At 56.8% G+C, this 12,301-nt stretch overlaps 1 protein-coding gene across 1 annotated transcript in view; it reads right to left on the bottom strand.

The window, feature by feature from the left end:
• Window positions 1-5,655: 5,655 nt before the first annotated feature.
• ASS1 (argininosuccinate synthase 1) overlaps window positions 5,656-12,301 on the bottom strand; it is a 44,823-nt gene continuing 38,177 nt past the window's right edge. The window contains exons 14-16 of the mRNA XM_081152366.1: window positions 11,052-11,208; window positions 7,363-7,428; window positions 5,656-5,945 (exon numbers count right to left, since the gene is read on the bottom strand). Coding sequence (XP_081008492.1) covers window positions 5,900-5,945; window positions 7,363-7,428; window positions 11,052-11,208 — 269 coding nt within the window. The 3' untranslated portion in view covers window positions 5,656-5,899. The remainder of the gene's footprint in view (window positions 5,946-7,362; window positions 7,429-11,051; window positions 11,209-12,301) is intronic.

Genomic DNA, 12,301 nt, shown 5'->3' with positions numbered 1-12,301 from the left:
CACCTGGATCCCAGGTCCACGCTCAACCGCTGAGCCATGCCCGGCCGGGCCAGTTCTCATTTTTTTTAAAAACCCTCACCCAAGGGTATTTTTTCTGTTGCTTTTCAGAGAGAATGGAAGGGGGAGAGAAAGAGAGGAACATCAAGGTGAGAGAGGCACATCAATTGGTCGCCTCCCACATGCGCCCCGACTGGGGCTGTGGATCGAGCCTGCACCCCAGGCACGTGCCCTTGGCTGGAATCAAACCTGGGACCCTTCAGTCAAAGGCCGACACTCTAACCACTGAGCCGAACTGGCCAGGGCAACAGCCCTCATTCTTAAACAATTCCCAGGTGCTTGCCCTGTTTTAAGTCCTTTATGCACATAATTTCTTCTTCAGGACACCCCTATAAGATCAGTACTAGTATCGGGCCCATTTTACAGATGAAGAAACTGAGACTCAAAGAGATGAAATGACTGGCTTCAAACCAGGTCTGCCTGACTTTTCACCAGAGTTCACAACCGCTGTGCTCCCCGGTGTTACTGTGGCCCCACAAGGAGCCCCCAAGGTCCCGGCAACTCTGGCCGTCTTCCCCAGGGAGGCTGGGGGATGTGGCGGGCGTGGCTGGGTCCACACAGTCCTGGTTAAACACGCAGGCCCTGGGCTGGCTCAGGTCCTAGGGAGGCGGGCTGGGTAACGAGGAACTGCTGTGGAGCCGCTGTATCAGGCCCCCCTTCGGCGGATGCCGTCAGCCTCCATCTCCCCAGGCCTGTGGCTTTCTCATTTCAGCAGGCCCCACAATCACCCAGGTGGTTGTTAAATAGGGGGATTTCTGCGTCCCAGACTCAGGATTCCACCCTTTTAACAAGAAATATCCCACCCCAGTGGCTGACACTGCTCTGCCAGTTCAAAGTCACAAAAGAAGCCAGACCAGCGTCCTCTCAGAACTCAGACAGGTGGGCGGGAACCACATCTCAGACTCCATGCCTTGTCCCCACTGAGTTCTCCAGGCTGTCCCCCAGCTGGGGCCCCTGGAGAGTCTTGAGGAGGATGCTGGAGAGGCATTTGCAGCATCACAAGCTGCTAAAAGGACATTTGAAGAGAAAGGGAACCTGAAGGTCACTAAATTCAAGCCCTTTGTTTTACATCTGGGGAAACTAAGGCCCCAAAATGTTGTCACCTGGCTAAGGTAACACAGCAAATTAGAGACAGAGACTGTGGGAGTTTTCTATGATGTGAGCTGTTTGCAGTAACAGGTATCCAGGGTGCCGCCACTGGAGGGTCCATGCTGACAGCTGTTAAAATAAAGGGCTTTGTGCTAGCGGGGCCGATGTGTCCCCAGGGCCTGGCACTGGGCCTGGCATATTGCAACTGCTCAGTGAGGATTTTTGAAACGTGCCCTGAGCGTCACTCACAGCAGTAGGCGAGACAGAAGCAGCCCTTGCCATCACGGCTCATAACCCATTGAACCTGCAAGGCCTTCGGGCCAGGAAAAGGAAGACTGCGGGGGACCCCAGTTCTCCATGCGGGAGACTGATTCTCTTCCTTGCCACCCTACTATGCCAACACCTTAGTTTTACTGATCCGAGGCCAGATAGGTGACGAAACGAGCGAAGCTGGCTGAGTGTGAGACGTAAGAGAGGGGTAGGGACTGTGGCAACATTGACGGCATTTGAAATCTAGTGTTTTCAAGAAATACTGAGCTGGCCAGTAGGAACCCCAACATGCTCAAAGGCCAAGTTTGGCTCCTGGTCATGGGTTTGCCTCGGCCACCCATGGGTGGTATTGGATGGAGTTGGGAGACCAGAATTTAGTCTGGCTCTCTTCTGAATGACTGTGTGACCTTGGGCCAATCACTGGCTTCGGTGTGCTCAGAAGGACCAGGTCCGGGTCACCTGAGGCTTTGTGCCAGGCAGGTGCTGGGAAACCAGGACAGACTCCAGCAGGCAGCGAGGCCACTGTGGCTTTAAAAGTGCCTCGACAGCCCCAGCGGCGGCAGGGAGCCGGGCGGGCCACCTGCAGGGCCCTCCACAGCTGGGAAGATTAGTCTCTTCCACTAGACAACACCCATTACCGTGTTCCAATAGCCATCTCTTCCGCTAGGAGAGCTGCAGATGAGATATCGATTGTGCTGACCCCAGCCGAGCCCTTTCCCCAGCCTGAGAGGCGTGCGGATCGGCCCTTCGAGGGCCCGGCCGCCCGGACCACAGCCTCTCCCACGGCCGCCCACCGCTGGGGCTTCCAGGCCCAGGTGGCACTGACGGCCGCCCCAGCGGGGGTCGGGGTTGGGCTGCTGAGGCCCAGCCTCTGAGCCTTCACCCACGTGCTCTCTGCTTTCAAGAGGGGCAGCTGGGGAGAGGGGCTTTTCTCCGGAGCCAAGGGGTGAAGGTGAGAAAGGACGGTCAGCTTACACTCAGCCCCCAGAGGGGACACCTGGCCGGGCCACGGGGCGTGGGAGTGAGAGGCCAGGCTGCAGCTGGGGGAGGGCGGTCCGATGCCAGCATTTGGGTGGGCAGAAGCTTTGGGGCCAGGTGATAGATCTCAACTCCGCCCTTGCCCCCCTGAGACTGTAGGCTCCTCCCCAGCGGCCGGCCTACTGGCAGCTCCAGGGGTCCGCCCCCTCCCTACCCATGCACCGGAAACGGAAAGACCTGGGCCCTGGGCAGCTCTGTGAGGCAGAGGCTGTACGTGCCCCTCCCTGCCTGTGCTGCCACGTCTCCCCCCACCACGGCCCGGGCAGGGCACGTTGCCCACGTGTGAGCCGCAAACCTTCATGGGAATCAGCCGAGAGGGAGCAAGGCCCGGGCAGCCTGTTCCATGCATTGCCTCATCCTGAGAACCCTACAGGGCGGGGAGCAGTCACAGCCCAGAGCGCCCATCAGGCAGGCACGGTGCCCTCCCTGGCCCCTGCCATCAGCGCTGCGACGGGCGCAGCCCAGCTGGCTCTGAGCAGTCTGATTTGCCCAACATGCCCTCATAAATTTTTTAAAAGAAGGAAGGCGTTCTCCGTTTCCTTTTTTAACCCTATGGTTTCAAACAGCCTCCCCATGGCACCAGGGAGCCTTTGGGGCACTGAAATGTACCCTGTTTTCACCTGAGTGGCGGTGACACGGGGGATACACAGGACAGAACAATTCATCAAGCTGGTCACCTGAGATTTATGTCCTTCGCTGAGTGTGCACACGTGTGTATGTGCACGTGTGCATGCATATTTGCATGTATTTTGTGCCTCAACACAGGGGTCTGGGAGGAGGGTCCATGCTGGCTGGCTGGAGGCTGGGACCCCTCCTTATCTCCCCACTCTCAGAAGGTGAGAGAGACCTTGCCCAGCCTGGGGCCCTTGCTCAGCTTGTCCCACGCGGCCCAGCCTCCCAGCACCTGACTTCTCAGGCCTCTCCTCTGCCAAAACAAGAGAAACCCCCATCACTCAGCCAGGAGGTGGGAAAAGAGGGATCTAGAAACAGTAATAAAATGATAACCAAGGTGGGATGACAGAACCCATTCATTCAACACAATTTCATCGAGAACCTGTTAACTGCCATGCCCTGTGCCGAGTGCCACTCGATACAACGGTTTCATAGTGGGCACAGTCACTGCTTCCGGGTGCCTGCAGCCTGCAGGGTAGACGGAACCCATCCCAGGAATGTCCAGGGTCGGGGGTTTAGGGAAAGCTGGGTGATGTGGTCCTCAACCTCGAGGGCCAAGACACAGAGAGGAGTAAAAAAATATTAAGTTTTTAGTTACATTGATAAAAAAAACCTGATGACACAAATTACCAGGGTAAGTAACGAAAGAGGAACACCACTATTAACCCTACAGACATTGAAAGGGTAACAAGAAAATATGAAAAGCTTAATGGCAATAAAATCGACAACCTAAATAAAATGGGCAAATTTTTCGAAAGACACAAATTATCCAAAGTTGACCCAAGAGGAAATGGACAACATGAATAATCCTGTAATCAAAGAAATAGAATTTATATTTTAAAAGCATCCCACCAAGAAAATTCCAGGCCCAGATGGCTTCACTGGTGAATTCTATCAAACATTTTTGAAAGAAATATCACCAATCCTACACAAGGATACATTAAAACACATTCTTATTTTTAATTAAAATAATTTATCTAAAGCAAAGATAATAGCAACATACTGTGGGTTTAGTAAAAACTATATATATATGTATGCGTGTGTATATATATATATGTATATATAATATATATATAGCCCAGCTGGTCAGTTTCTCGCATCTCAGCCTCCGCCTCTGCAACTCGGAGATAAGAGCGCCTACCTCACAGTATTGTTTTGAAGATTCAGTGAGATGATGTGAATAAAATGTGTAGCAATGCCTGGCACAAAGTTAACATTCACTGAGTAATTTGTGGGTAACTTTTATCCTCAGAGAAAAAGTTTTAAAGACAAAACACATTTTGAAAGACACTCTCATTGATCAAGGCTGTGGAGTGGAGGTGAGAACCAGGGCTGGGCCCAGAGCAACCAGCGCTCAGGTCTCCCCAGTAAAGATGCTTTGGGTTGTCAGTAGCAGTAACTCTCTCACACAGCTTAAGCCCTAAATGTTCATGGGTTATGAGAGCACCAGGGTGTCTGAGAACCCAGGTTAAGAAATACCACCAACCCAGCTGGCGTGGCTCAGTGGTTGAGCGTCAAGCTATGAACCAGGTCACTGTTCGATTCCTGGTAAGGACTGGGTTGCGGGCTCGATCCCCAGTAGGGGGCGTGCAGGAGGCAGCCGATCAATGACTCTCATCATTGATGTTTCTCTCTCTCCCTCTCCCGTCCTCTCTCTGAAATCAATAAAAACATATTAAAAAAAACAAAAAAAAGAAATGCCACCAGCTTTCATGCCGTGTACCAGGATGGGAACTGGGATCCTAAATCCTACACAACCCCCTTCCCATTTCTTCCCTCTTGCTCCCACCCCCCCCAGGCACAAGGCATCCCATCATGACTCAGTTTACCTGCCCTCACCTGTGGCCATTTCCCAGGTGCAATTCCTGGCAGTGACATTCCGATTGGCCCAGCTCTGGTCAGGTGTCCAGAGCGCTCCGATCAGCTATGACCACGGGGGCGGGGCCACAGCAGCACCGTGGCCGCGTGGGGCCGGTGTGTGAAGGACTGATGGACAGAAGGAAGCCTGCAGGCCAAGTGACATCCAAAGCGCCCGCTCACTTCTGTGTCTGCTCTTTTCTCCCCCCTCCTTGGGCTTCTCTTTCTACCAGGGGCTCTTCCTCCTCTATACGCGAGGCTGCCGAAGGCCACTCAGCCACGGAGGAGGAGACGCACATGGTCATTCGTGGCCTCCATTCCCAGTTCACTGTGAGCTGTGGGCAGGACAGCTCCCAGGTATGTCACCCAAACTCTCCTTGGTTCCCCTAGCACGTGCCACAGGGCCCCAGTTGGTGACAAATGTCAGACTGCAGGGCTAGCGTCGGGCCCAGGTGGGCACTTCTGGATCCCTTGTCTCTTGTTGGAGGAGAGAGGGGTTGGTTCTTCCAGATAAACAGACTCTCAGGCAATAGGTGACCTTCGGGAGCACTTAAATCAGAACACACAAGGTTGGCCTAAGAAAAGCATGATTGACTATAGACACACACACACACACACTCGCGCACTCCTACCCCTGTCTCCGCAGAAATAAAGAAACAAAACACTAATGTATCTTTTTGTTTAATTGTCATTTTATTGCTCCCCACCGTAGCCACCCCCCACCCTTCCCTTCGCTGACCACTTTTGTAGGCTACAGGGGACCGGGGAACAAAGCTGGGGCCTGGCACCCCCACTAAGCTGCCAGCCGAGCTGCGCCCAGGAGGACAAGTCACAACTACAAATTATCACGACAATTAGCGCCTGTGCTTGGGAGATGGGCAGAGCGAGGAGACCCAGCTCCTCATTGTCAGCCGGCCTATTTGCCGGTGACCTTGCTCTGGAGGCGATGGAACTCCTTCAGCCTGTAAACCAGATTCAAAACAAAGGGAAATGTAAATGAACAGTAACGACCGCACTCCGTTCAATTAAGTCGGGCAGGGCTGGGGGGCTGGGGGACCGGGGGCAGCTGCTGGTTAAGATGTGGGTGAAGTTGTCTTTTTTCTCCCTCCCTCGATTCCCTCTCCTGCCCTCCAATCAGGGTAATGTAATTAATTTATCTCAGGGGGGAAAACATCGCTCGTCATTGTTGAAGACAAAACACCGAACTGGCAATGGGAGACGTGAAGAGGCCATTATGAAGACCCAGTGTGTTTGGGGCCATTTGAAAAGGTCTGTAGTCATAAAATACAAAGAGAGAGGGCGGAGGAGGCAGGGAGGTGGACATAGGTGACTGTCAGAGGGGAGGGTGCCCAGGGTGGTGGGGCTGGGTTCGAGGTCTCTCCCCATCTCAACTGGCTCTGGGAGGGAATGGTGGCTGTGTCCCTAGGGCGTGTGTCAGGGAGAGGAGAGAGACTCGTGCCTTCTCCCCAACCCTGAGCCCAAGCCCCAGGAGAAGGAAGTTGGTGATTAAGAACCGGGAGCTGTACAGACAGCCCTTCTGGACTCAGGATCAGGCTTCCTGGCTGTGTGACCGTGGGCAAGTTACCTAACCACTCTGGGCCTGTTTCTGGAGCTGCATATCTGTGTAGGAATTAAATGAGGCAACCTAGGAGATGCCTGGAAGTGGCTTAGTCTTTGGTAGCTGATGGCAGTAAGCGACCCCGTTTTGCCCTGTGCATGCCAGCCCCAGGGCCACGCCCAGGCTGAGCGCATGCTGCCAGGCTCTTCCTGCGTGCCAAGGTCGGGGCCGGCTGCTTGAGTTCCACGACCTCATATCACACTTTCCCTGCACCTGTGAGGCAGGTACAGTTTACCGCCCCACGTGGGCTTCCCACATGTTCTGAGGGGCGCTGAGACCACACTGCAGTCAGGATTTGAACTCAGGTCTGGCTCAGATGTGTGCCACCCCACTGGGTCGTGGAGTCCCATGTGGCTAGGATGGCTTCCAGCTGGACCTGCAGCTCGGGTATTATGACATGAAATGAAGGCAAGAGCTGGCCAGGCGACCTTCTGAGGCCCCTTTCTAACCCGCCCAGGAAAGGGGCTCCCAGAGGAGTCCCTGCTGCTGGAGACGGTGTCAGTAAATGTCTGAGGCAGAGGGCAGGACCCCAGAACCTGGACCCCAAGTGCCCAGGACCCTTTTGGCCGTCACAGATGTGCCTCTGGCCCTGCTGAGGATGGGAGCAAGCTGGGTTCAAAGCAGGCCCTGAGGATGCTGTGGGCAGAGGGATGGGAGGGTGGGGCTTGTTTGGGGTGGGGCAGCGGCCAGAGTGGTCCCGGCAGAGCCTGCTCCCCACACCTGGGGGTTCTGAGGACCCGTCAGGGCCCAGAGCTGCTCACCTCAGGGAGTTGATGTTGATGAAACCAGTGGCGTCGATGGGCTCGTAATCGCCCTGCACGTTCATGCTGCAAGGAGAGAGCAGAAGCCTGTTAGCACCCCGGGCCTGGCCCTGGCACCCAAGGGACCTTTGGGGCCAGGAACAGCTGCTGCACGGATGGGAAGGGCCGGTTCTGGCCCAGCCGGTGCTCGCTGAGTGAAATCTTCCAACAACCAGAGCACTGCACAGGTAAACTGAGGACACATTGAGCCAGCTGTGTCCACCTTTGGGGCTGCGGGGCTCTGAGGAGCAGCCGGGAGCAGCTGATGATTCCAGGGGCCCGAAGGCCTGGGAAGCCAGGGGTGCACATGAGGACAGCCTTGGATCCGCACAGCGGCGTCCCCCAGGCTGCAGGGAGGCCTCCAGCATTCACGGCACGATCTGCCCACTGCGTTACTTTCTGCTTGTTTGTCCACACAGCCGGACCCTGACTAATCCATTCCCATACCCGATCGCCTCCCGCACCCCGCGCCAGGGGCCGTGAGAAGCACCGGGTCAACCGCAGCTGTACTCATGGGGTGGATATTTTCTTTTCCATCAACGGTTTCCATCCCCCATGTTCCACAGCCTTTAACTTCTGTGTGCTCTCTCTTAACTGCCCTCCGAAACCCTTCCCGGCCGCCGTGGTGCAAGCCCAGCCACCTCTGTGTGGGTCCTAATGCCGTCCCCACCCCGTCACAGAGCCCAGGAAATGCCCCTGCCTGCCCCCCGAGTTCTGGTCTCTCACTTGGAAATGGCGCCTGGCCTATGGAGAGGACTCACTATTACTCACACCATTCCTTTCCCTCATTCACTCATTCAGGGATTTATTAAGCACCTACTACCTGCCGGGAGCTGGGCCGGGTGCTGAGGAAACAGGAGCCGGGAAAGAAGAGCGCCTGTGGGGGGCAGACGTGAGCAATCGACCACCCTTCTGTTAATCAAGACTGTGACAGCTCTTTGACGACAAGTTCAGGGCTCGTGGTCTCAGATCTGACTCCACGGGGCCTCCCTGCACCCTCGGGAGGTGGGGTGGGAAGGGGGACCCTGCCGTTTCTCACGGGCCCCTTCTCACAGCCGGCCCTGAATCAGCCCCTTGTCCCTGTCTGCCAGACTCCAGCCTCAGGACACAGCGGTTTCAAGGTTCTCCGGGACTAGGAGGCAGCTGTCCCCTCAGGAGCCTTCCCGGGAGAGGTGAGATGGGGAGGAGAGGGCAGAGGGAATCTGCTATGTTGGTTTTTGTAGCCACCCTGAGGCTGTGCCTCTGACTGGCTCTTTGTGGACTTTTTACAACAAATGGGGTCTCTAGCCCACTCCCCCTCCACCCTCAACTTGTTCAGGACTTCGGCTCTGTTGCCCCCCCCCACGCCCTTGCCCTGACCTTCAAGGGGCCTTGAAGCTGGCACGGGGGACTGCCATGCCCCGCCCCACTCCTCTCCACCTCTGTGGCCCCACCAGGGCTCTGGTGGCTGGAGCCACCAGCAGACAACCAGCACCGTCCCTGTCAGGGGGACACAGCGTCAGGCTTCAGAGGGGCTGCAGTTTGGCCTTCTCACCAGGCAGAGAAAAAACTGGGCCCAACTAAAGGCCCAGCCTAAGGCCACCGGCCTCCCTCCCCGAGTCTGGATCACCCGTCCCCTGCGAGGGTGGGGAGGTGGGGGGAGAAGGCAGGAGCCCCTGCCCGCCTCCCGCCTGTGCATCTGTGCTTCCACCCCCATCTCTCATGAGTCAAAACAACCCCCCCTTCCCCAAACAGGCCCTTGGGGACCACCCCACGGCCTTGCAGGGTGAGGCCCACCTTCAGGGGCACACTTGTCCCACGAGGCTGCCGAAATGTTCTCAGAGGTGTTTCTCAGGGACTGGAAAACCTCTTTTTAAAACTGTGGTTTGGGGTTGGGGGGACGGGTGGAAAGAGTTTACAATGATTTTTTTTTTTTTACCTCCCCTGACAGTCTACAGAAAACCTCTGTGCTTTTATTTCTGTTCATTCGAGTGGCTCTGACCTGCTCTATAATTACGTTACTTTCTACCTACTGTGCCGCGGCATTTCCAGTTCTCCTGCCTCTCGCGGCTTCCTCGCTGGTCCCTGTGACGCTGTCACTCAAGGGCTTTCAAGTCAGCGATGTAGAAATCAGAAAGAAAAGGGAAATAGTCGGAGACACAGTGAGAATAAATGCTCCTGCTTTTCTCTCTTTTTTCCCCTTTCCCTTTTTACTTTATTCATTTAATCTCCCCGAGTGAGACTCTAAGGCTTAATGAAGGGTTGGACAGATTATTAGAGGCTGTTGATTTGGAGGGGGAGGGAAGAAAGAACCAGAGAGAGAAAGAGAGAAGATAATTTGACATTTACCCCGACTGATCTAAACTGATTCGGTTATATTTATGGCTTATAAAGTGTTTAGAAAGATTGAAGGGGGGAGAAACTCAACACGGCAAAGAGAGGGAAAGAGCAAAATTATATTGACTGCCAAACAAAACTCGCGCTGTAATTCTCACCTGGCCCGGGAGGGGGGTGCGGGCCTCAGCCCGAGCGAGGCTGGGCCTGGGACGCGCGTCAGGAGCGGCTATCTGTCCCTCAGGAGCCTGTCCCCACCTCTGGTGGGGCCAGGTGACCTCCCCGGTCAAGGCCACTCTCTTTCACGACGCGAACACAGGCAGGCAGACGGGCACCCGCTTGCCACCTGTGGCCCGGCCTGCCAGCCTCGCCTCCCCGCACGTGCCCCTCGGTGCCTGGGCCTGGGTGTCGGGAGGGAGCCCCCAGGCTTCTCCCCTCGGCTCCTTCCCACCTCACTGACTCTCCCCACAGTCCCCTCTTGTCGTCAGAGGACATCGAGGTGTCCACCGCTGCCCAATGTCCTCAACCCACCTCCTCCTCGACTCCAGGCCCGCGTGCCAGAGAGCTCTCTCGGCCCGTCCCAAAGAAGCCCGCGCTCGAGAACACGCTCTTTCCGCAAGACCATCCTCAGTCAGCACTTGCCGCCAAGAGGCACCCAGCTGGCCGTGCCCAAAACCCCAGCGCGATTCTGGGCCTTTCCGTGCCCCTCCGCGTCCAAGCCCTTTTGGTTCCACCCCCTAAATATTGGCCAAATCCGCCTGCTTCTCTCCATTCCCAGAACCGTCAGCCTGGGACAGGCCACCGGCGTGTCCTCGGGGCGCCCTGGCTTCCACCCTCGCCAGCTCTTAGCTCGCTCACATCCATTCCCTAGAGCAGCCGGAAGGACCCTCGAAACCCACAGATCCGAGCGTGTCCTTCCCTTTAGGACCCGGCTCAGCACTCAGGCTCCAGCCCCTTCGCCCTGTGTGCTTGTAGAGCCTGAAATGTCCCGGATTCTTCCAAGGCGCAGGGCCTCTGCACGTGACAAACACTTATTTTTTGGATTTTAGCTCAAAGATGCCTTCTCAGGGAAGCTCCTGCACCCCCCGTTACCACGCCCAGCCGGAGCCCCCGCGTCCCCACACAGCTGGGCGCCACCGGTCCTAATTCTATGTTCTGGCTGCCGCCTTTCTCCCCATCCGGCCCGAACTTCCCAGAAGGGCAAAGTGGCCCAAGCTCGTCCTGCCCGCCTCCCCGGGCCCCGTCCGCTCAGCCACATTTTCATAAGAAAGCCAGTCAGAAAGGACACGACATCAGGGCACGTGCCCGAGGGAGCAGGTGTGGGGAGGGACACCTACCTCACCAGCTCCTCATTGTAGAGGGACAGTGGGGACTCCCGGCCAAGGATGTACACCTGGCCCTTGAAGACGGACACCAGGACTTTCCCCTCCACGCGCTCCTGCGACTTGGCTATGCAGTGGCGGACAAATTCACACTCGGGGCTGTGCCAGAAACCTGTGGGGAGAAAAGCGAGGGTGTCAGGGAGGCCACCTTGCAGCCAGCCCCAGGCCAGGGCTCGGGGAGGGCGCTCGGGGAGGGCACCCGGGCCACACCCGTGGTTACTGCTGAGTTCCGGCACCACATGTCTTTGTAAAGGACCCTGGCACCAGGAACGAGCCCTTGGGCCCCCATCCTGCGATCTCGTGGGTAAGACGTCTCACTATCTCTGCCACACAGTCCCCCCCACTTCCCCAGGCCAGACATTCAGGGAGGACCGTGGGCAGGCACGAGGAACACAGCTGTGGGGGACCCCGTCCTTTGCCCACAGAGAGCTCAGTTTCATGAGACTCTCTGGCAAGACTGAGGCTCATGTCACCCAGGGCCCAGCGATGGGGTGCCCAGTAGGTGGGTGGCAGTTTGGGGTCAAGATGACTCTGTGTATGTGGCCTTCACTTCTGTGTCCCCATCTGTTGAGGGGGGTGACTCAGTAGCCCCCCCCCAGGACTAGTGGATTTACAGCCCCAGGCTCAGGGGCTGCTGTGAAGGCTGGTGTCTTGGCCGAGAGCCAGGAGGCCCAGGCCTCGGGCTGGGCAGGCCCCTCGGAATCATGCACGGTCTCCTCCACACGCTACCATTTTCATCCGCAAATAAAATACTAGCAGGACCGTGCCGAGTGCGTCACCTGGACTAGCTCAGAGTCTTCCTAAACAGCCCCTGAGAAACCTTCTCAGCCTGCCAGGGAAAGTTGAGAAACTTCTCCCAGGTCACACAGGCTGCGTGGGGGGTGCCCAGGTCTGACCTCAGTTGGCCCAAGTGACCACCTCAGAGCTTTCTGAATGTGGCTGGAGCCCGAGAGAAGGGCTGCCACCTCCTCCCCACGCTGCCCGGAGCCCTAAGGCCAGGGAAGGCTGTGTGCTCAGCCCCAGGACCCGCAGGCTCAGACCTGTGGACAGCGGCTCCTTTCTAGCTTCTGCTGAGGGGCCAGCAGGTGGCTGGCCGGGTTGGGGGAGGGACAGGACAGCTCCAGGGTAGGATTTCTCTGAAATGGAGCTGGGAAGGTGAGCCCACCTGGGCAGCTGTGGGGCCAGATGGCTCGTGATCGCCTGCC

This window comes from Miniopterus schreibersii, assembly GCF_964146895.1.
Source record: "Miniopterus schreibersii genome assembly, chromosome: 11".
Classification (NCBI taxonomy): Eukaryota; Metazoa; Chordata; class Mammalia; order Chiroptera; family Miniopteridae; genus Miniopterus; species Miniopterus schreibersii.
The sequence above is the reverse complement of the archived record's forward strand: the minus strand, read 5'-3'. Positions and strand labels throughout refer to the sequence as shown.